Source organism: Hylobates moloch, unplaced genomic scaffold (assembly GCF_009828535.3).
Source record: "Hylobates moloch isolate HMO894 unplaced genomic scaffold, HMol_V3 SCAFFOLD_5, whole genome shotgun sequence".
NCBI lineage: Eukaryota > Metazoa > Chordata > Mammalia > Primates > Hylobatidae > Hylobates > Hylobates moloch.
In genome coordinates, this window is record NW_026652280.1 from 37,655,895 (window position 1) to 37,681,780 (window position 25,886).

Consider the following 25,886-nt stretch of genomic DNA (forward strand, 5'->3'; position numbering starts at 1 on the left):
CTTAAGGGGTCCAGTCCCCATGAATATCCAGCTTTGGCTGATACATTAAGGTCTACAAAATTACTTTTAAAACTACTAGAAATAAGGGTCCTTAGCCTTTTCAGCTCTAAGGAGCTCATACAAGGACAACAGGAGCCCACAGATCCTCTGCAAGTGTATGCAGAAATTCCGGTGTATGTGTAAGCATAGCATACGGGCAATTTTCTGAAGTGCATAATCCATCACTTTCATCAGATTCTCAAAGGCATCCACGAGCCAAAGTAGCAACTCCCTACACAGAGACTCTATATAACTAATATTATGTAGCAACTGCCTCAGAACCATTATTCCTAAACTCCAACTCAAAATTTTTAAGACTGCCCATACACTTAAGAGTTGAAAGAAAAATAATCAAGACTGAATATTGAGATCAAAAACATTTCCCATATTTTATTTCATAAGACATAATTATAATTTTTTTATAAGTAAAAAGAGTATGAGTCTAGAATCCACCTACCAATAGAGGGAGATATATCTTCTTATACTCCACTCTTAAAACCCCTGCTGTATGTCTTAGATACTCTTTTCCACCATAGTTGGAAAAAAAATGGTAAAATTACTTTTTTAATTCACTGCTCTTGATGAGTCCTTAGTGTTCGCAAGAATATTAGAAGCTGATCTTCTTTGGGAGTTCTAGCCCAAAGGAATGCCAGTTGTTATATGTATATTACCTTGTGTATAGGTTTTTACATTTCAGTCTCCAGTAGACTGCAAGCACAGACTAAAAAAATATTTGCACTGTATCTCCTATACCAGTATTTTCAAACTGCATATAGTAATACCAGTATTTTTAACCAGCAGGTTGTAATCTGTTAGAGAGTTTTAAAACCAATAGGTTGTAAGCAACATTTAAAAATTAAAGCAACAGAATAATGTTAAAAATAATGGTAACTATCCATCCATAACACCCAGTTAAAGTTAGGTTTTGCTTTATGAAACTTATGTTTTGGTCGTATGAGCTGGCCTGCAACCCATGACCAAATATGAGGTTGCCTTGAAACACACTTTTTTAAAAAATATGAACTATTTCCTACTATAATTACACCCATGTATGTACATTAGTTGTTGTTCTATGAGCCCTTTCTTAACTCATGCAAAGTAATATTCAATGCAACTATGCCTTTCTATCACTAGAATCACAAAACATAAAACATCATGTCTCACAAAGATCTTTCAGTATGATGCTGACAGATAATGATGCTCTGGATTAGAGAAGGCAGCTGCATCAGCTGTTTCTACCTGAACTGGTGGCCAGTCAATAGAAAAAACACCAAGCCTGGTATGCTATTAAGGACTAAAGAGAATTGCCACGTGAAAATATACGAAAAAACTTAAGGTTCAACAGGAACAGATATCAGACTGAGAAATGTTAAAAGGGTCAACTGGGACTCATATCTAACCATCTGAACTAATGAACTGAATGAATGCATGATATGTTTGCAATTTGCCCTTTAAAAAAAAGTTAACATAAAGAAAAATAGTTATGGCTCTGATTAACAATTAGCTGAAAAAACTAAATATTATGTTGGGTATGGTGGCGCATGCCTGTAATCCCAACACTTTGGGAGGCTGAGGTGGGAAGACTGCCTGAAGCCAGGAGTATGAGACCAGCCTGGATAACAAAGTGAGGACCCATCACTACAAAAATAAAACAATAAAAAAATTAAATATTAAAAAACAACCCAGAGATATAAAAGTATTTCACATGTTATATAAAAATGCCCACGTACTGGTAACAAAAGAAGATCTCAAATCGAAACACACTGATAAATAAAAGGTACTCTTCGATCTAGCATTTACTAAATCAACTAGAATTATAGATGTGATCTCTGCAATGTAATAGTTTCCAAGGTAGTATCTCTGATCTAGTTTAAGAATTAGGTTCCAATCATACACATTAAATATCCATCACAATTACTTTAAACAGTGTAGCTGTTTCCGGAATTATTCCTCTAATTTTCACTTGGGGTTCTAAAGGCAATGGGATAAGTTCCACATCTGACAAATTCATCTTTTCATTATCTCCAAGCAACGCCTGTAGTCTCTCATTCTAGAACAAATCAGAAAGGATTAATTAGGTTAAAACAGAAGAGTAGTTTATCAAACATATAGTAAAGACATAAAAATTGATTCCATTAACTTAAAAATATTTGCAAAGCACCAAAATAATATAAACGAGATGGTGTTGTATGTGAGAGACAAGCACTTATAAATAATCCCTAACAACAGCAGCAGCATGCTTTAAACCGAACAATCCCTTGACTGTGAAAAGCTGGACTTTCACAGGAAGGATAGAGAATACATTTCACTTGCTAAAGCTGACAAAGAATCAGGAATTTATTAAAGTTGGACCTAAAGATTCAATTTCTGTTTCCAAGGATTTGTGAAGCCACAGAGAGAAACTGAAATTTCATTCGAAGTTTAATTTTGCATGACCAAATATTAAGCAAAAATTTCATTATGCTGCCCCAGTGCATTTTTTGAGTTTAAAAAGGAAACTTAATTCACTTGCAGAAATTATAACCCTACTTTCTAACTTTCACTGAGTCTGTATGGTCAAGCTTTTCCTAGGACATCATTATCATTCATTTTCTTCAGCTCAAATACATAATGCATTAAGCTAACATTCCAGAAACTGAGAAATCCAAGTCATGATGAAACGGCTTCATCAATAAGCAACATCTATACTATTTAGAAGAACCCCTTCTATTCAATTTCAAAAGAACAATCAATTTCCTTTAAAAGGTGGGAGAGTCCTGCAATCTTTAGGAGCAGGGCTTGCTCACCTAAATAGGTGAGTTTGTTCTTTAAGAGGGAAAACTCGACATGACAATCCCAGCAGCATAAAATACTTCAACTACAATGCTACTGGGAAGTTGAAATGCTTTGTGCTGCTGGGTATGCCTCAAAGGAGAGAACTCTGGAATCAGTGAAAGAAGTTCAGAAAAAAATAATATATTTCAAGGACAAAGAAGATGTAAAATTATTTTCCTTCAGTAATAACCCCATCTCCTTCTGAATGATGAAAAGTTCAGGTTAAAATCAACTGGTATGGATTTCTACATAAGTGTTACAAAAATCACTAAATCTATTCCTTAACTAAATGGATGGTCAGATCTACTAACGTGAAGTAATGTCAACTAATTTGAGAGCAAAGTTATCCTAGCTTAACAAATTTCTAGTTGATGTGCTAATTAAAATAAATAAATAAATAAAATAACCAGAAAGTAAAATAAGAATGGGGAGAAAAATCTAGCCACTTCTTACCACCTCTACCACTATAAGCCCTAAGAACCCAGCCACCATGATTTCTCATCTTGATTACTGCAATAGCCTCCTGATTGCTTCTCTTCTTCAAACTTTTCACCCTCCTACAGTTTCTTATCAAAAGTAACCAGAGTGTAGCTGCTAAAATAAAAGTCAGTTCATGTTACCCTGCTATTCAAAATCTCCAACAGCTTCTACTCTTACTCAGTGTTTCAGTCAAAATAATACTGACTATAATGATTTACAAGGATAAATTCCATCCATTTCCCAATTATCTCTAACCTCATCTCCTATTACTGTATCCATTCCCTCTGCTCCAAATACACTGGGCTTCTTCCTATTTCTCACAACTGCCACACATGCTCCCACCTCCGGGGCTGTGCACTGCTATTCCTCTGGCTGGAACAATCTTCTCCAGAAGACCGGCTTGCTCTCTTACATGCTTCAGGTCTTTTTTCAAATGTCAATTTCTCAGTGAGGCCTTACCTGGCCACTCTATTAAGAAGTGAAACACTGCCTTACTACTGGACACAAGTACTGCCTAAACCCCCTTCCTGTTTTATTTTTCTCCATAACATTAACACTATCTAGCACACTATATACATTTTATTTATTTATTGCATTTACTCTCTTCAACGAGAATATGATCCCCACGGGGAAAGAGATTTTTATATTCACTGCTGTATCCCAAGAAACTAGAAAAGCGCTCTGCACAGAGTAGGCATGCAATACATATTTCGCATTTGTAGAACACATAAATTAGTAATATCCCCTAAAAAATCATAAAGTGAAAAGAGACTACTTATAATATTAACAGTGAAAGTGTTAATTTATTTTAAATATAGATGGAAAAGATGGCCAGGCGCAGTGGCTCATGCCTGTAATCCCAGCACTTTGGAAGGCCGAGGCTGGCAGATCACTTGAGGTCAGTTTGAGGTCAGCCTGGCCAACAGAGTGAAACCCCGTCTTTACTAAAAATTAGCCAGGCGTGGTGGTGCACACCTGTAGTCCCAGCTACCTGGGAGGCTGAGGCAGGTTAATTGCTTGAAGACAGGAGGCAGAAGCTGCAGTGAGCTGAGATCATGCCATGGTACCATGGTACTGCAGCCTGGACGGCAGAGCAAGACTCCGTCTCAAAAAACAAGTGGATAAAAAAGGCATTTTATTAGAATTCAAATATGTAGATTGACCTCTTCTAACATAATTTTTCTTAAGCTAGAGATCAACGAAGGAAAGAAGACAACATTATCATTTTCTTTACTCATTTGACCCTTAACTCAGGGATTACTCTGCCACAGATCTAACACTGTTATACCCACCGTGATATAGCTCTCGCAAATAAATTACGAGGGATGGAAAAGTGCTACATATGATTTTATATGATTAATGGCCATTTCAATATAACTAATATTAATGCCAATAATGGCAGTGGAGAGCTATCTCTGCATTTCTTCAAGGTGCCAGGGCTTGTTTCTAGTAAATATATGTAAATAAAACTGTTTGTCTTCTACCATATCATGATAAAATGCCTATAAAAATTTTTAGCCAATACTGAAACTATACTTGGGATGGTCTGGCTTAAAATATAGGCTATGTGAGAAACACAAAATTTATTTGGGGAGACTCTGAGTGATGTCTCAAATAGGTGGTCAGCCTTCAGAAGAGCTAAAACTGAGGTGTTGCCAAGGTTCCTGTGTCTGCTAAATTGAAGAGCTCCTGGCACTAAAACAAACTGCTTTCAAATATAAGCCCCAAACTGCAGGTCAGAGCAGCAGACACTCCCTCTGCTGGTGGGCATGTGGGAATCACACTGTTTCCCACACAGGCACCTCTGGGGAGAGGTGCTACAGGGGGAACAGTAGTAGAAAGGTATTTATTTGACCAAGGTTTGTGATTCTTCTCAACAACAAAGAAAATGTCAACTCAACAGAACCGTGTTTCCTCTCAGCCTGTTTTCCCCTCTCTAACCTGCTTGAACATTACTCATTACTTCTACATGGCTCTGCTAGCATTTCTCTTTAGACCTGATTCTTTGCCTTTGAACCACTGAATCAAATCTTCATATTTTCCTCCTCTTTCTGCTTTCCTTTAGAAGTCAAAAGAACACTAAAATGTGTTGTTTTACAAAAGTCAACAAGAAAGGCCTGCCAATTATCTAATGGAAGCAGGAAAAGATACCAGGTGAATCTTTCATATCATTTAGGCTACTGATCAGAAAAAATGTCACGTGAAGAACTCATCTACTCATCCACTTCTACCCATCAAGTGGAAACCTCATAGTTGAGAGAAAGACTGATGAACTAGCCAGGAGAGAACAGTTACAAAGCTAGTTACTAACAACCAGTTGTGAAACCTTGGGCAAGTCACTCTGGACTTTTGTTTTCTCAGAAGAATTCTAGTCTAAATGATCTCTAGAGATTCTTTCCATATCAAATGTATTGTATATTCTAATTTGCTAAGATTCTAAAATGAGAGGTGGTAAAGCACTGTGGATAACATATGGACTAATAATTTCTGAGTACAAATCCCCACTCCAATATTTACTAGCTGTATGACATTAAACAAATTACTTGACCTCTCTTTACTTTCTTCTCCTCACAACTGGGATAATATTAGGTCCTAACTTATAGGGTTGTTATGAAGATTAAATATCATATCAATATATATAAACTCATAAAACATTCCTATTACTATAATTTCATGGTAAGAAGTTCACATAATAGGCCGGGCGCAGTGGCTCACACCTGTAATCCCAGCACTTTGGGAGGCTGAGGTGGGTGGATCACGTAAGGTCAGGAGTTCGAGACCAGCCTGACCAACATGGTGAAACCTCATCTCTACTAAAAATAGAAAAATTAGCTGGGCATGGTGGCGGGCACCTGTAATCCTAGCTACTCAGGAGGCTGGGGCATGAGAATTGCTTGAACCCAGGAAGTGGGGGTTGCAGTGAGCCGACATCACGCCACTGCACTCCAACCTGGGCGACAGAGTGAGACATTATCTCAAAAAAAAAAAAAAAAATTCACATATCAACCCAAAAAGACAATAGTGAAAATTCAGTATTTTCTGATGCCAAGACACTATTACGAACAAAAGCATACACCATAGGCTTACCTTTTTCTTACGATTTCCACTTTCACGTTGTACTGCCTTCATTAGATGCACCAACCGATCTACAAATGTCTGTTGTGCAGCCAGCAAAGAACGCATAACTCTGACAGACTTATCACCCTGAAGGGTTCAAAGTGAGAAAAAATTAGTTCTATGTAGCGTAATGATCAGGATTTCTTTAATAGCATGGATAATCCTTATTTATATTTCTCATAGTTGTAAACTTAAATAGAAAGCAAAACTGAAACTGAAAAAGATTATCTTGATTCAAAAATAACAAGAAACCCCTTATCTTAGTTAAACACCACTAATCCGTCCACAACTGAAAATTATCTAAGTCTTCAGCAAATACTGGTCTATCTACAACAGCATTTTTCTCCCCACATAAACCATGTGACAAGATAGAATTCATTCATCCTAAAATACATTCACTCATTATTTGATTCAATAAATATCCGACGGCTTAATGCAGAAATGTGCTAGACATATACATATATATATATGGCAGAAACAAAGATACAGATCTTCAAGGAACTAAAAATCAACTTTTAAAAAAAGAAAACAAATAGCACCACAATATGTGCTTAAAATATAAGTCATAAAAACTAAATGCTATACGGTCTTATGTAGTGATTCCTAGTTCATAAAATATTATAAAATACATTTCTAATTTAATCTTCCCAATTACCCTGGTAAGGGAAGCTGGGTAAATGTTATCATCCTCATTTCGAAGATGAGGCAATTTAAACTTAAACTGAAATGTCTTCACAGGGTGACAAAGGCTGTAACAGAAACGAGATTAGAAGAGAGGACCAAAGGCTTATTTGCCTATCAGTTTGATGTTGAGAAGCTCTAGGAACAAATACAAAAGCTTAGTCTTAAAGTGTTTAGTAAGATGTGATTTAAATTTTTAAAAGCATGAAACATGAAACAGATGAAAGATGCCATGAAACAGACTATTTCTCCGGCAAGCCACAGATTAATGTGTGGCAGCTTTCTTTTCACTGCCCTTGCACCCTCTGCTGGCTGAACTGTGACACTGCTTTAAGAATCAAAAGAACGCAGGAAAAATAAATCTCCTTTAAAAGCTGTTGAAAAGGCAAAAATACGTTATATAAAAAGTATCTGCAATATGACCATTGCCAGATTTCTGGAAATGTACATAGCCTTGATAAGAAAGATATACAATAGAAAGGAAAATAAAAAAGCAAAGCTTTGTTTTTTAATTCCATGTACAGTTTTATTTCATTAAATTAGGGATCAAGAAAACTTCTGTAAAGGGTCAAAGAGTAAATATTTTAGGTCTTCTTGGCCATGCAGTTTTCATTCTAACTATTAAACTCCTATTGAGTACAAAAGTAGCCATAGACAGTATAAAAACAAATGAGTATGATTCTATTCCAATAAATTTATGAACACTAAAATTTGAATTCACATAATTTTCATGTATCACAAATTATTATTCTTCTTTTGATTTGTTTTCAACCATTTAAAAATATAAAAACCAGGCCAGGTGTAGTGGTTCACTCCTGTAATGCCAGCACTTTGGGAGGCCGAGGCAGGTGGATCACCTGAGGTCAGGAGTTCCAGAATAGCCTAACCCAACATGGCAAAACCCCGTCTCTACTAAAAATACAAAAATTAGTTGGGCATGGTAGCGGGTGCCTTTAATCCCAGCTATTCGGGAGGCTGAGGCAGGAGAATCTCTTGAACCCAGGAGGCGGAGGCTGCAGTGAGCTGAGATGGCACCACTGTACTCCAGCCTGGGTAACAGAGCAAGCCTCCATCTCAAAAAAATAAAAATAACAATAAATATATAAAACCATTTTTAGCTCATGGGATGTTCCAAAACAGGCAACAGGCTGAATTTGGCCCATGCACTGCAGTTTGCCAACCCTCACTTTTAATGGTTACCTTCAACAATGCTTGGCTGAATCTTCTCATTACGTTCAAGTACATCTCATGGGTCTTTGGATCTCTCTGCTGAGTATCTTGATCTTCACATTCCACTATCACATACCTTAAAAATATGTTTGAGCCATTCGTGTGATGTGAAATGAAACTTAGATTCAGCGTGTAAATACTCATTTCACTAAAACAGATTAATTTATATATGCAAAAATAATCAAATTGGAGTAATAAAACACATTTTGTCATCACTTTTAAAAGTGAAAAGTTAAAGAAGAACACATACAACCATCAATAAAAGGTAAACTAAGAGTGGTAATGCCTTAATTTGTGTAATATCCCAAATTTTCTAAAACTTTTGCCACCAAAACAAGCATTTTCTCCTATTTATGAGGTAGAGTATTAACATCCTCAGAAATCATCTAAGCTCACATATTTACTGAGTAATTCGAGAACAAAAACTATTATCTTCATAATCTGTGTAATACTTTGGTATTACATAAGACTCTCTTATTCTGAAAACCTCTCTGAAGCTATTCCTGTCACTTATATTTTTGAAAGATGAATAAAATTTTAAGTAATTTTTCCTTTCCCATCCAGTTTACCGTTTTTCAAAGATCCATACATAATCTTTAACTTTCCAATTAAAAAACTATGGTTTTAAAGAGTAAAAGACATTTTAAATGTTTTCTTAACCCTAATCTGCATATACAATTACAAAAATCATATAAGCAATGATCTGAATAAGACTTTATAGGTCTTCTAATCCAGTGTTTCTAAATGTTCCACTGGGAACAAACCAAAGCAAATAACAGGTTGGGCATGGTGGCCCACGCCTATAATCCCAGTGTTTTGGGAGGCCTAGGAAGGAGGATCACTTGAGGTCAGGAGTTTGAGACCGGCCTCTACATTTAAAAAAAAAATTAAATATAAGCCAAGTGTGGTGACACCGCCTATAGTCCCAGCTACTAAGGAGGCTGAGGTGGGAAGATAGCTTGAGCCCTGATGAAGCTGCAGTAAGCTATGATCATACCATTGCACTCCAGCTTGGGCAACAAAGGGAGATGGTATCTCTCAAAGAGAAAAAAAAAAAGTATCACAACTTGATACACACAGCCACATATGCACATAGATGTATAAAACGGAAAAGTTTCACAAAGCAACATCCTGTGAACAATATGTTAATATTTGCTATTCTGTTTATTTCATTTTTCTTTAAATAACAAATGCTAGACTGTGAAACTTTAAATTGCTTTCAGTGGATCATGATGATGTGTAGTTTGAAAACCACCAATCTCAATCAACTTGCTTGCTTTATCAATAGTGAAACTTAGAGGGGCTGTGTCTTGTCTATGGTGGTATGACTGATTGTAAAACTGAGATAGAAACCCAGGACTTTGAGCTCCCAGGTCAGATTTTTTGATTTTACTAAGTTGACTTTCACACTCTTTTATCTTTAAAACACATGTGAAACTTTTCAACCTTCTTAAAACTGACAATGTTTCCCAAATCTCAAGTCACGGATGCTTATTATTATGCTTTCTACTATTTCTGGGAGAGTATACTCTGTATTCAGCCATTCAGATGGTCAACTTCATGAGAGCTGAGGGCTTACCTGTCTTGTTCTCCACTATACCTTCAGCACGTCCATGTCTGGCTCATAATAGATGCTCAACATATTATTAATACATTACTGTTGAATGAATTATTCCACTCGTGTGGATTTAGCTACTATCTCATTATTGATAATTTTCAGATATAAATACACATTCCTTTTTTACATCTAAGGTCTAATCTTGAATTCCATTACATGACCTGCTTTCACATTCATGCACTCTAATTTTCAAGGACCAGATCCCCTTTTCAAGACACTGTCATTTCTAACTGAACATGTGTAAAACCAAACTTATCACATTAAATGGATTTTTTTCTACCTCTACTGAAGGTACTAACAATATCCCAGGTATTTGGGCTAGGAATTCTCATGTGGCAGGGTTCACAAACTCAAATCTTCTCAAAAGGCAGGCAGGAAACAAATGTTTGAATCACTTAAATAGAAGGAAAGAGAGAGAAGTAGGGCTGCAGCCAAACCAGAGAACACAGCACTACCTCAAACTTTCCTTGGCACTCAGTTCAATTTGTGGTCCATGAATCTAAAGCTGAACTTTAAAACAAAAAACGGCAGCTCTAAACAGTGAAACTATCAATATGGTATTATTCAAATCCAATCCATCCCCTTCTACCCTTTATAGTTAAAGTCCTTGATTATCTTCATCACCTTAGGGTATTCAGCTTTTCCTGTGTTTATGCAGCAAACTTATTTCCAAATGAACATATAGCTGACCACAATGTAGGGGCCCACTGCTGTGTCCTGCTCTTTCTGACCACCAAGTAAACATTATGGCTGCAGCCATTTCCTGTTATTGAAAATATATGTTGGCCGGGCGCGGTGGCTCACGCCTATAATCCCAGCACTTTGGGAGGCCAAGGTGGGTGGATCACGAGGTCAGGAGATCGAGACCATCCTGGCTAACACGGTGAAACCCTGCCTCCACTATACTAAAAAAAATACAAAAAAATTAGCCGAGCACAGTGGCGGGTGCCTGTAGTCCCAGCTACTCGGGAAGCTGAAGCAGGAGAATGGCGTGAACTCGGGAGACAGAGCTTGCAGTGAGCCGAGATGGCGCCACTGCCCTCCAGCCTGGGCTACAGAGCAAGATTCCATCTCAAAAAAGAAAAAAAAATATGTTGATGCTCATAATAAGCATCAAGTATCAAACACCTCTCAAAAATCATTGAAGTCTGCCAGGTGTGGTGGTTCACGCCTGCAATCCCAGCACTTTGGGAGGCCAAGGCGGGTGAAATTACATGAGGTTGGGAGTTCAAGACCAGGCTGACCAACATGGAGAAACCTTGCCTCTACTAAAAATACAAAATTAGCCGGGCTTGGGGGCACATGCCTGTAATCCCAGCTATGCGGGAGGCTGAGGCAGGAGAATTGATTGAACCTGGGAGGCAGAGGTTGCAGTGAGCCAAGATCACACCATTGCACTCCAGCCTGGGCAACAAGAATGAAACTTCATCTCAAAAAAAGAAAATCATTCAAGCCAAAGGTCTATTCAAACAAAAAGGCCAAATAAAAAAAAAAAAAAAAAAAATGACACTGTCATCTCCAAATATGAGAGACAAGGTTAGCTATCAAGACTAGAAGACCTAGATTTGAATCATTTCTGAGGTTTCTGTTCACATCAATAAACTAGATTCTATAAAACACTATAAGGTATTTCTTTGAAAGCTGTCATCTTAAAGTAGGAATGCAAACAAAATTGTCCAGGTACCCATTGTAAGATGACATCAGTGGGCTACCTGTTTCCTGGCAATTTTATTTTGTGGAGTAAATAACCTTTATTACCTTGAAAGGTCTTAAAAGTTATAGAAAACATGTCAAAGCATCCAAAGTTTACTTTCAATTTCAACACCCTAGAATGGCTATAAAAATAAAAAACTGCAACGATTTATAGATTCTGATGCCCAACATTTTACAAACTGGAGACTGTAACTCCCCTCTGTGGCTTAAAAGGTTGACACTATTCATTTTAAAAGGATTGTCTGCACAACTATAGGCCCCTAAGGATTTAGCTACAGCAAGAATCCTGTTTAAATCACCAGAGAGGAAACAAATGAAAAAAGGAAATTCAAATGTTCAAAGGAAACAGCACAATTAAAATTTCTATTTTAATACATTTGTTATAATAGAGTAGGCTTAGAGAGGCATTTTAAATTCTCACATTTTATTATTTTATATGTTCAGAGGAAGAGAAGAATGATCATTTTAAACCAACTATTTGAAATTATTTCCCTTACATTCACAAAAGCAGTGTCTATTAAAGGCAAGAGTCCACACATCAATAGCTTTTCTCCCCGTGAGTATTTCTGAATATGTAATAGGCAGACTGTAAATATGGGAAAAACAATTACTCCTCAGGGAATGAATAGACACAGCATATGCTATTGATTCAATGAATCAGAGATATAGTGGGAAAACACAAATCAAATCTAAGTTTGATTGAATGTTTATAAGACTGGGAACTGGGGCTGTACTTTGCTTATAGGAAAAAAGAAGTGTGCTCCTTATGAGCAGAAACAGCTGCTATGTTGGAAACTTCATCTAATAGATTTCCTACTGTTTGGCTGCTTTCAGAAAATTCTGCCTACTTGAAATAAGAGATTAAAGATTCTATCAAAACTCATTTCAAATTTAATAATGAAATCTGGTCTTCAATTAAACACAAAGAATATGTAACTTGAAAGCACCACATAATCAGTATATACACATATAGCTCTTACCATAATGAATACTCTAGACTATAAATTCTGAGCCAGAGAAAAGTTTCTGTGAATATTGCAAGGAAACAAAAATACCTCTAAATGAATTCTTAGCAAATGGTTTTAAAAATATATAAAATTTTAATTAAAAAATACCTAAGAAGCTTTGAAATATTTACTCAAAAACTTAGAAACATACCCCACAAATATTTTTCTCTTTACTTCCTTCTAAATATTTAGATTTTCATGAGGAAACATTTTTCCATAAGACCAGTGACAACACATACCCTTAAGTATTCAGATTGGAACACAGAGAACATTAGAGGTAAAAGGTGTTATTTAAAGGAAATAATAGCAATTTGGCAATATGAGAATTTCTAAGTAAATCTTTCAAAGAAAAAAATAATGATTAAAAATTAGTCAAAACCTCCTATATTTTCAAGGACATAATGAAATTTAATGTGAGGAAAATGTAGTTTTATGAATATTATATTAAACTGCTAAAGTAAAAGCAGGAAACTCTTTTTGGGCCAACAGAAAAAAACAACAACCAAAAAAATAAACACAGGTTCCTGCTGACAGTGGTTTTTCTTTGTTGTAAAGAGAACCATAAAGGCTTAAACTAAACAAATATTTATTGTTTATGTAAATCGAAAACTGTGTGTGTTAAAAAGAGTGCTCCATAAAAAATGATGAGTTCGTGTCCTTTGTAGGGACATGGATGAAGCTGGAAATCATCATTCTGAGCAAACTGTCGCAAGGACAGAAAACCAAACACCGCATGTTCTCACTCATAGGTGGGAATTGAACAATGAGAACACATGGACACAGGGCGGGGAACATCACACACTGATGTTGTGGGGTTGGGGAAGCAGGGAGGGATGGCATTGGGAGAAATACCTAATGTTAGTGATGAGTTATCAGGTGCAGCACACGAACATGGCACATGTATACATATGTAACAAACCTGCACGTTGTGCACATGTACCCTAAAACTTAAAGTATAATAAAAAAGAAAAAAGGAAAAAGAGTGCTCCAATTTAGTTACCTACTCCTTAGGTTCAGGGGCAGTACCCGGCAAAGCATTACCTCTGGAGATTGGGAGAATGAAGTTAAGGCTGGACTTGACCCACAAGGGCAGCTTCCCAAATCCAGTCTTAAAACAAAATAGTATTTTGTATAATTTTCTAACAAAAAGCAAAATAGCTCCTCATTATTCAAAAGTACTGATTCAGTATCTCTTAGCCAAAATGCTTAGAACCAGAAATGTTTTGGATTTCTAGTTTTTTTGGATTTTTGAATATTTACATTATACTTAGCACCTTAAATCCAAAAATTCAAAATCTGAAATGCTCCAAAGAGCATTTCTTTTGCACTTCATGTCAATGATCATAGAGTTTTGGATTTTGGAGCATTTCAGATTTCAAATTTTTGGATTTGGTACGCTCAACCTGTAGTGAGCTTTTACAATGGACATCTACTAATTTGTAATTTGTTTAAGGCTATAAATTGAGCAGTAAGATTAGATTAGAAATCATTTAGACAGTAAACAGCCTCATGCCAAGAAGTTTAAAAAGTGATAAAGTAGTTTTAAGGATTCTCCCAAAGGTAAAGACGGCTTTAGACAGGTCTTACCCACCTGGCTCTGCCCTTTGTTTGCTCTGTAAAGCTAGATGAAGCCCTCTTGTCTAGTGTTTAATCCCAGTACTTTTTTTTTATTGAAGCAAAATATTTCTGATTGTGGCTTAAGCTACTTGTCTTTTTCTCTTCAGGATTCTGGGGCAAATAAAGGGAACCACGCTTCATATTAACTGTGCCTCAAGAAGTCAGCCACTCTGTGCCTTAGTTTCTCTCTTTCATTCAAGTGACTCAGGACATTGTTTTAATGTAAAATAGAGATATTTATGCCTGCCCATTTAACGTCATAGAAACAAATGAGAAAAGGTAACTGAAAGTACCCTGAAAATGGCAAAGCAGTAGATAAATGATTTAATCCTAGATCAGGGTCTATCAAGTTCAGCTACAGCAAGCCTCTGCCTCGGCTTCCTCATGTTTAAAATGCCATAAGGTAACTTTTAATTCCAACTTTCTCTTTTTAAATGATTCCAATGTTTTAGTAAACAATGTGAAAATATATACTCCTGAAGAACTGTGAAATATCATACTCAACTACTTTACATGCCAAACAGAAATCAAACTGAAAGTACCCATTACCTTCCCCAGTTATATCCTAGCTCCTGGAAAGTTATATCCTTAGTGAAAGGGAGAGAAATGGCGATGCCAAAAGGCGTTTCCATGAACCCAGCTGTCATGGAATATAGTTAGATATAAATACTATATCTAGACTTTTGATGATTGCTCACATCTTATTTTAAATCGTCTTTGTGTTTATAGCATGAGAAAAATAATTATTAAGGGTAATAAGAAAATAAACAGAAAATTATTTTTACATACCAGTATAAATAATTAGCCAGTGTTGAGTTTTTGCAGGCTCTCGATATCAAGAAGGTACAGAGATCTTGCTGAAAGAATTAAAAGAAATGTATTATCTATTACCATCTACTAGTAATGGGGGAAAACAAGTAAGTCTACATTTGCCTATCAGTTTTCATCTGTATATCTTACGTAACAGATCAGATTTTCTGCCATTTATCTATCCTTACATACATACATACAAAAATATTTTAAATCAGAAAATATGCAAGTGGTTAGAATATCGCAGTTCAGAAAACTCCTTGTCCTCCTGGAGCTTCATACTGGTAGAGGAGAGAGACATTAAAAGAAATGGTCATAGAAATAATTTAGGTTGGGAGGTTAGAAAAGGCAGCAATGAAGACATGACGTTCAGGCAAGACCAAAATGACACTGGAAGGCTCTAAGTTTGGCTTGTTCAAGGAACGCTAAGTAATGTAAATAAAATATAGTGAACACTGAAGAGACTGAAAAGATAGGCAAAGGTCAAAGTATGTGAGACCTTTAAGGTCACATTATTATTGAGTATGGATTTTATTTTAAAAGCAATGGATACCCAACAAAGGATCTTAAGAGGAGAGTGAGATGATGTGATTTACATTTTAGGAAAATGACTGGTTGTCCTGTGAAGTACAAACCTGAGATCAGTTAAGATGCTATTACGGTAGACTAGAAGAGTAAATAATGACAGTGGAGATGGTGAAAAGGAGACAAATATAAGAAATATCTTGGAAGTATAATTAACAGGACCTGCTGGTGGAGAGGAAGTAGGAAGCAAAGAAAGGAATTAATAATAACTCCCCAATTTCTGGATTGATTTGTTATGGCACAAACGGAAATTTCAGACAAAAAGCTGCCTATCTATAGAGTAAGAGGAAAGAGTTGTATTTTGAAATATTAAGTTCAAAATGCCTGTCAGATGTACAATGGAGATCAAATACATGTCTGAATACATGAATCTGAAACTCAGGTGAAAGATCTGAGCTAGAAATGTAAATGAGTTTATTAACACAACCTAGGACAAGAATATCAAGTGAGACTAGAAGAGGACCCTGAGGAACATTAAGATGTCAAGCAGACAGGAAAGTGCTGACAAATGAAACTGAGAAGAAATGGCAAGACAGACGAAGAGAAAAACAAGAGATACACAGTATTACCTAAACCATGAGAAGAGTTAGTTTTGCAAGAAGAAAGTTATTTACTTTGTTGAATACTCTGAAGAAGCTGAAAAGAATGTGCAACCAAAAACATTAAGGTCATTTTGTAACTTAGCAAATTAAGTTTTAAGCAAGAGCCAGGATGATATGGACTAAAAACTAGAAAGAAGGAAGAAAAGAGTATGTATAAACAACTCCTTTGAGAAGGGATGTAAGAAAACAAGGTGCTGTTTCAAGAGATGTGGTTTCAAGGGAGAGTTTTGTTTTTCTGAATTTTTTACATGGAAAATTCTAACACATACTTGAGTATTTCTATCAGGAAAAGAAAATAACACATCCTTGAAGAGAGTTATGTTTCTTCTGTGTAAGAAAACAGAAGGAAAGTATGGGGTACGGATTCATGTCTATAAAACCGGTGACGGGAAAGAGACAATTCTTACCTAGTGGTTTCTATTGTTTCCATTAAGTATGAGACAGAATTGTCATCTGGAGACTGGGAGGCGGGGCATGAAGAACAGAGTGGAAATGGTATGAAAAATTACTGCAGAGCAGGAAGATCAACACGTCTAGGGAAATGGAAGATGGCAGACAGCAGTGAGTGCTCCTTTGAGGTTTGTGATCATGAATTTATAGTGACACCAACATGTTATGCTATGTGTTTTTCTTCAGCAATATTCAGGCATAGCGGAAGTAGGTAATTAATGAGGCTTATCAAGAGTTGAGATTTTTGCCCGGGGAACTGCAGGTACTAATAAAAGAATAACTAAAATGACAGCCATAGGATAAAAGCTATGTTCAGAGAAAGCAAACACCGAAGGGAGCTGATGAATAATGAAAGGGTAGGGATCAACGGATTAGAACTTTTAACGCAGTAGGGGTCCTTTCTTAAGTAAAGTCCGAGTAATAAGAGGGTGTTATTACAAAGTAGATGTGCCAATGCTTTCAGTAAGAATTTTATCTCCAGTTTTAAAGCTTAGGTGTACATTTTAAATATGCACCAAAAATCCAATTTAAAATACTCCTCAATCAGGAAGCCATTATATAAAGCTGAGTCCATGAGTTTAATAGGCAAAATATAGGCCTAAAGTTTCTCTTTTGACTATCTGACAAGAACATTATACTTTCGTACAGTGATGTACATATTTCAATAGCAAACACGTTTCATTTCATATTATGCCTTTTTGATAAAAAATTACAGAACATAAAGCAAAGTTCAATTTAAAAAATTGTGAAGCAGGAAGTATGTATTGTAAATGTTAAAACTCAACCTGAGTAAGCAATACTTTAAGAATTTAAAACAATTTAAAGAAAAAAGTGCTTTATAAAAAAAGATCACATATCGTAGGTCACAGACATAAGAAGAAATGTTGAGGAAGGTGCAGGTATCCTTCAAGAAAAGTATCTCTAAATATTTACTGAGTGTATACAATAATAACAATAATATTATCAAATCTGAAGGAAGTTAAATAAGACGGGGTGGGGTGGAGGGAGAAGGATTTAGCCAATGACAAGCAAGAATATATAATTTATATATACATAAGAAAGTATAGAAAGTACTACATAAGATAGTGAAATCAGTCAAAATACAGCTATAACCACAATAAAAGCAAATGGGGCAAAAGTTCCAGTTACAAAACAGAGTGTTAAACTAGATTTAAAAACAAAATTTAGCTACATGATATTTACAAGGGGCCTAAATATAAATATAAACCTAAAATATAAGGGTACAAAAAAATTCAAAGGAAAAGATAAACAAAGGCAACAAAAATATTGAGAAGAAAAGATCAACATGAACACTAATCAAGACAAAGCTCTATTAACATCAGACAAAACAGGCTTTAAGATGAAAAGCATTATTAGATATCAAGAGGGTTACCAAACAGTGATAAAAGATGCAATTTATGTACTTAATTGAAGAGCTTCAAAATATTTAAAGCAAACACTAACAGAACTACAAGAAGAAATTGATAATTCTACCATCATACAAGAGAATTTTGCCCTAATTCTTTCACAGATAAAGCAGAAAAAAATGTTAGGACAGAGTACAGATTTCAATAACACAATTAATAAGCTTGCTCTAGTAACTTATGTACAATGCTATACCCAACAGCTGGGAAATACACCTTTTTTCATGACCCATGGAATTCATAAAATATGAGCAGATTTGGGGAATAATTGAGTTTCTGTCTCCTTTCAAACGTTTGGCCAGACAAGTATAATGTTCTCCTGAAACTCCACGAATAAAATGAGGAAGGACATAAGACACTGCTCAGGTGTCAAAAAGGAGACAGGAATGTTGGTATCTCAAGTTGTGATAAGAAGAGAGGTAATTCAGCTTGATTGTGTATTAACGTAAAGGTGACAATGGCTTGTACAATACACTCTATGGGCATAGGGGAAGGGATGGGGAAGATAGAAATATCACTCAAAATGATTGCCACTCTTTTCTGGATACCTGAACCCTTTAAAAAGCTATTCAGCTGACAAAAAGTTTAATGGCTTAATCATTGAATAACAAAAGATAGGTTCATCAGTCACAAGAGAAATATCAGAAATATATAAAAACTATCATTTTTAGCCTAAAAATTTTGAGTGATGGGGGAGTGTAAATCAATATTCTGAACATGGTTTTCAGAATCCAATCACTTCACAGCATCTAGAATGTAAATCACCCTTTGTTCAAGCTACCAATATGGAAAACTCATTCAGACTAATGGCCTACAAGCCCTACACTACTGATATCCAATTCTCTCTTGGATCCAATCTTCTGCCAGGTTCTCTTTTGCTCACTCCCCCACAAACCAGGCACACTAGTTTCTGGTGTTCCTCAAACACATACACTTAAACTCTGGTCTTAGGACCTCTATACTTGCTGAAATGCTCTTCCCCAGATAGCCATATGGTTGTACTCTCACCTGCTTCACTTTTAGAGGGATGTTCCTTTTTTAGTAACAAGTAACTTGTAAGAGCTTTCTAGAACATAACCTCTATGAAGGGAAACATTGTAACTGTCTTGTTTTCTGCTGCATCAACTCCAGCATGTAGAACAGTTCCCATACATGTTAAGCCCTCAAAAAATATATGTGAATGAATGAATGACTGAATCAATGAATCAATATCTTAGCTCTGAAAGGGAAAACTTAGACTGTAGCAGATTGGCTTCTTAAAGGGCTTATCTAAGGATTCTATGATTCTGTGATTTAAAAATTCTTTTTTCAGTTGAATATTTTGTTATACCAAGAGATATGCAAACATACAAACTTTAATCAATAGCTAATAGTTAAAAGATTCATTCAGCCATTAACATTAACTCCTAAAATCTGACTAAAAGCAATATATATACACACACTGAAAAATCACATGAACTGTTCTAATAATAAAACGTGTTACTTGTTTTCAACATCAGAGATATTAATGATTCTTTTAAATTAGAAGTCTTATAGACAAATTAAAAAATATGTACTACATCAGCTTCTGCAATGCACTTTCCAAAGTACTTTTCAGAGTAGCACTAGTCTAACAGGCCTGTTTTATCTCAAAAATGTGTCTACTTATATGTATAGTTAAAAAGTTGCTTAGTGTATTATCTCTAATATCAAAGTCATACATTTCTACGATGTAATCACAAGCACTGACAAACAATTACAGTAAGGTTCATAAATACATTGACAGTAAATATTCTGAGTTTCCCTAATAAAATATTTAAGCCTAGTTTATTTTCATATTGCATATGAATCCATTTATACGCCCAAAGCACCAATAAAATGACTTGAATTGAGGACTATCTGGCACTTTATGCTGACGGGAAAAAGTCATAAACATGCATCATAAAGTAACTTATTTAATAAAGTTGTAATATTTAGTTATTTAATCAAAATTGAGGTTTTAAAGACAAGTATAAAATGTTCATGCGGTAGGATCTCTCCTATAAGAAGCTGGAAAAGCTTTGTACTCACTTCCAGATTTTCGCCATCTGGAACTTCTTTTGTTTTTGATGCAGGAGGCGGTGAAGAGACTGGAGGAAGGGGGCTGGTTATAATTTGGGAGCTGAAAAAGTAATAAAAGAGATCACTGAGATGTAAAATACTCTGTCCATAAGAGAAGGCACATTTTTTTTTTTTTAGCACAGTTCACTTCAATTGTGTCTGGTTCCTAAAGTGTATTCTGTACACTTAGGAAGTGTATACTTCCTAAAGTGTATTCTGTGCAATACTAAAGTGTATTCTGTGCAATACCAGAGTCACATTGTACTGTGGAAAAAGCGCATGGTCAAAGATTATGAGTAATGCCTCTTGGGAGATTTATGTGCAAGTCTGCATATTAAAGGTTTGGGTAAGTGCTGTTTGTTTGTTTGTTTAAGCCCATTTAGCTTTAAACTAGCATTTCCCAAACATATCTGGCCAAGATTCCCTCTTTGTAAAAACAAAACAGAGCTTTTATCTTTTTAAAAACAAAATAGAGCTTAAAAAAAGAACTAAAAAAGAAACACACAAATTTAGTGACTAGTGGACCACAAGTTGGAAAAGACTAGGTTACAGTTTTCACCCCATCATAAAATTTTGAATAGACTTTTACTTAGAAAACGTTCTACATGGCATAGGGAAGAAAGTAAATAAGCATGACTTGAGACTGAAGACCTCCAATATAGAGTGAGATAAAATATAAACAGCATCTTCTCTTAAAAATAGAAAAATATAAAGTAGCCTGGGAAAGAAAAATTATTTTTCCTCCTTTTCGGTTCTTCTCCAAATAAAACACACAACATAAAGCATAGCATAACCATAATCATAAAGAAAAATTCAAAAATCCAATCTTGAGGTCATGTAATAATTGAAATGACTGGACTGATTCAGGAAGTCTAATATCTAGACCTGGTTTTGTCAATAACAAACCTAATGATCTTCACAAAACCATTTTATATCACTAAGCCTAAGATTTTTCACCCAACAGTTACAACTTTTTGCAAATTTTAAGATTTTCTGAAAAGCAAAAACTAGAAAAAATGTGGAATGTGGAGTCAACTCTACCATTTGCAAGATACATAAGACTTTGGGCAATTTACTTGAAGTCCTTCATCTCTAAATTAGGGACAGGAATATGTACCTCAGATGACAGTTGTAACAAGGTAATGTGTGTGGACACCTGGTACAGTGTCAGATATACATTTGGGAACTCCTAATTTTTATATTGTTAATAGCTAACTTTTAATTCAAATAATATGCTATTATTTTCAGTATAACTACTAAAGAGGTGTAAACAGCTAACAAAAAATGCAACTTTTTATTAAACTATTTGAGCTCACTAGCATGCTCCATCCTTCCATTTCATCCATTTCTTTTTTTTTTTTTTGAGACGGAGTCTCACTCTGTCGCCCAGGCTGGAGTGCACTGGTGCAATCTCAGCTTGCTGCACCCTCTACCTCCCGGGTTTCACCATGTTGGCCAGGCTGGTATTGAACTTCTGACCTCAAGTGATCTGCACACCTCGGCCTCCAAAGTGCTAGGATTACAGGCATGAGCCACCACACCTGCTCCTTCCACTTCATTTTAATATAAATAAGTAATAGTAGCTAAGACTTACTAAGCACTATGTATTAGACAGTTTCCTATGAGTGTTAATTCACTTAATGATTAAATAACCATTAAAGATGAGTTAATATTGCTATCACCACTCTTAAGAAACCGGAGACACATAGAGAATATGTAATTTATACAAGTTTATACAGCTAGTAAGTGGCAGAGTCAAGATTTTCACTCAGGTATTCAGCTTTGATAGCCTGCAAAACACTATTCCCTAACACAGTAATTTGTGTGCTGTGAGTACACATGCAATATTCACTAGTAAAACTTCAAATTAGTAACAGTAGCATTTGGCACATCTAAGGAAAGGAAAAGAGAAAACAATTTGAAAAGGGAAAAATTAACAAACTAGAAAATATGTCCTCCCTGGATATCCATACCTATCTATTTCTGCAGAATTTATTCCAGAATTTGACACATTTTCTGACACTGAACTCTGACTATCCTTCTTGGTAGGTTCCAATCCATTCTTTATATCATCAAAATTTTCATATTTGAGAGCCTGGACCAATTGTAATAGGTACATCAACAAATCCTGGAAAACAAAAAAAAGTAAAGTAATATTAGGAAAAGAATGCAAAATGATTACAGACATAATTTATTCCTAAATATCAAGTAAACATTTTACTTTTATCTATCACTTTTCAGCTGTATTACTTTTGACATGTCACCAAATTACTTAACTTCTCTGTGCCCCACAGCTCCTTCATCTTTAAAATGGACATCATAATATAAATCTTAGAGAAGAGCATGAGGGTTAAATTAGTTAATAAAAGAAAGTCACAGTATAGTGTCCAGCACAGATTAAGTGGCCAGTAAATGACGTGTTTCAGGTAGTAGTTTCAAAAAAGAAAAAAAAGTGGGAAGGATTCAAGATGCTTTGTGTAAAACTAAGAAATTATAGAAGGGTCCTTTTTTTCAGTAATGGATCAGAAGAGTGCATTCTATGTTTAATATTACATAAGAAATTCCAAATTTTCAAGTTTTCAAAGAACTTCTGTTTAATGACTTTTTCTGGTTAGAATCTTTCAAAATCATGTGTTTTCTTTTTTCCTGAAAGCTCAAGTTTTAGAGAATTTGGATTGCTTCTTAAATGAAAGATCCTGTAAAACAGACATTTAAACATTTGATTAAGAGACATGCTTTCTATTCCTGCCAACTACCAAGAGATTTGAACAAAACAAATTGCTAAGCCTAAATTCTCCATAAGTGACAACTAATGAGATAACTTGGACTAAAAAGGTGTCAGTCAACAAAGTAGCTTTCACTTTACTGAGTTTTCCCTTAATAATAATAAAACTCTTTAATGTTTAGGATGGAAATGCTTCCAGTATTTCCCTATAAAGGTTGTCCTCTTGCATACTTGTCCTCTTCACACGTATGTACTTTTTAAATTTTTACTTTTAAAAATAACTAAAAAGTGAAGAAAATTGCAAAACAAAAAATTTTTAAATGTACATATTATCTTCCAATTCCAATTGTCATTCACCCTGTTAGACACTTCAAACTCATAATTAGAAAATTTTGAAACTTTGGGACTACCAACTCAACTTCAGTCTCCTCTTCAAGCTCACAAGCCACGTTAAGTCTCCTGTAAATATTTCATGGTCCACACTTTCCAATTTGTAACATCTATCGCACCTGTAATAACTTACTCTTGGTTTTTCCACTATTTTATAAACCAGGAGGACAGAGACCACCTGCCAGCAACCTATATTTCCTTATTTAATACTACAGGCATAACTCATTTTATTGTACCTTGCACACATTGCATTTTTTTTTTTTTTTTTTTTTACAGAATGAAGGTTTGTGGCAACCCTGCACCCAAGCAAGTCTATTGACATCATTTTTCCAACAGCATGCATTCACTCCATGTCTTCTTTGTGTCACATTGTAGTTATTCACATAATATTTCAAACTTTTTCATTATTATTTTATCTGTTATGGTGATCTGTGATCAGTGATCTTTAATGTTACTATTGTAACCAGGGGTGCCACAAACCATACCCATATAGGATGGCACACTTAATCAATTAATGTTGAATGTGTTCTGACTAATCCATCAACCAGCCGTTTCCCTGTCTCTCTCCCTCTCCTAGGGCTTCCCTATTCCGAGACAGAGTAATACTGCAATGAGGCCAATTAATAAAGCTACAGTGCACTCTAAGTGTTCAAGTAAAAGGAAAAGATGCATGTCTCTCACTTTAAATCAAAAGCTAGAAATGATTAAGCTTAGTGAAGAAGGCACAGGAAAAGCCAAGATAGGTTGAAAGCTAAGTCTCTTGTACCGAACAGCCAAGGTACGAATGCAAAGGAAAAGTTCTTGAAGGATATTAAAAATGCTATTTCAGGGAACCACAAACGAAAAGAAAGCGAAACAGCCTTATTGCTGATATAGAAGTTTTGGTGGTCTAGGTAGATCAGACTAGCCACAACATTCCCATGGGTGAAAGCCCAATCCAGAGCAAGGCCCTAATTCTCTCCATTTCTATAAAAGCTGAGAAAGGTGAGGAACCTGCAAAAGAAAAGTTGGAAGTTAGAAGAGGTTTGTTCATGAGATTTAAGGAAAGAAGTCATTTCCATAACATAAAAGCACAAAGCAAAGCAGCAAGTACTGATGGAGAAACTGCAACAAGTTATTGATGCAGGTGACTATACTAAACCACAAAGTTTCAGTGCAGATGAAACAGCCTTGTTTTAGAATAAGACACCATCTAAGACTCTTATAGCCACAGGCTGACTCTCTTGGTAAGGGTCTAATGTAGGCAGTGACTTTAAGTTGAAGCCACTGCTCATTCACCATTTCAGAAGTCCTAGGGCCCTTAAGAATTACGCTACATCTATATTGCCTATGCTCTATAAAGGGAAGAACAAAGCCTGGATGACATCACATCTGTTAAGAGCATGGTTTATGAATATTTAAGCCCACTGTTGAGACCCATTGTTCAGAAAAGAAGATTCCTTTCAAAATATTACTGCTCATAGACAATGTACCTGGTCACCCAAGAGCTCCGATAGAGATGCAGAAGAAGTTGAATGCTGTTTACATTCCCGCTAACACAACATCCATTCTCTGCCAAAAATCAAGAAGTCATTTCGACTTTCAAGTCTTATTATTTAAGAAACACATTTTGTAAGATCATAGCTTCCACAGATAGTGATTCCTGTAATGGATCTGGGCAAAATAAATTGAAAACCTTCTGGAAAGGATTCACCATTCTAGATGTCATTAAGAACATTTGAGCTTCATGGGAGAAGGTCAAAATAGTAACATTAACAGGAGTTTGGAAGAAGTTGATTCTAACGTTCATGGATAACTCTGAGGGGCTTAAGACTTCAGTGCCTATAATCCCAGCACTTTGGGAGGCCGAGGTGGGTGGATCACCTGAAGTCAGGAGTTCAAGGCCAGCCTGGCTAACATGGCGAAATGCTGTCTCTACTAAAAATACAAAAATTGGTGGGTGCAGTGGCATACGCCTGTAATCTCAGCTACTCGGGAGGCTGAGGCAGGAGATTCGCTTGAACCCAGGAGGCAGAGGTTGCAGTAAGCCAAGATCATGCCACTGCACTCCAGCCTGGGCAACAGAAGGAGACTCCATCTCAACAACAACAAAAAAGACTTCAGTGGAGGAAGTAAATGCAGAAGTCACGGAAACAGCAAAAAAACTAGAATTAGAGTTGCATCCTGAACATGTGACTGAATTGCTGGAATCTCATGCTAAAACTTGAACAGATGAAGAGTTGCTTCTTATGGATGAGCAGCAAAGAGTAGTTTCTTGGGATGCGATCTACACTTGGTGAAGATGCTGTGAACATTGTTGAAATGACAACAAAAGATTCAAAATACTCCATAAAGGTAGTTGTTAAAGCAGTGGCAGTATTTGAGAGGACTGACTTCAATTTTGAAAGAAGTTCTATGGTGGATAAAATGCTAACAAGCAGCATTGCATGCTACAGACAAATCTTTTCTGAAAAAAAGAGTCAATGGGTGTGGCAAAGTTTACATTCATTTTATTTTAGGAAACTC

At 35.8% G+C, this 25,886-nt stretch overlaps 1 protein-coding gene across 2 annotated transcripts in view; it reads right to left on the reverse strand.

Annotated features, from left to right (window-relative positions):
• The window catches only part of PIK3C3 (phosphatidylinositol 3-kinase catalytic subunit type 3), a 133,770-nt gene that overhangs the window by 53,449 nt on the left and 54,435 nt on the right, over positions 1-25,886 (reverse strand). For both annotated transcript variants that reach the window (XM_032152425.2, XM_032152426.2), the window contains exons 11-16: positions 22,240-22,394; positions 20,237-20,327; positions 15,106-15,173; positions 8,332-8,437; positions 6,421-6,537; positions 1,958-2,089 (exon numbers count right to left, since the gene is read on the reverse strand). In XM_032152425.2, coding sequence (XP_032008316.1) covers positions 1,958-2,089; positions 6,421-6,537; positions 8,332-8,437; positions 15,106-15,173; positions 20,237-20,327; positions 22,240-22,394 — 669 coding nt within the window. The remainder of the gene's footprint in view (positions 1-1,957; positions 2,090-6,420; positions 6,538-8,331; positions 8,438-15,105; positions 15,174-20,236; positions 20,328-22,239; positions 22,395-25,886) is intronic.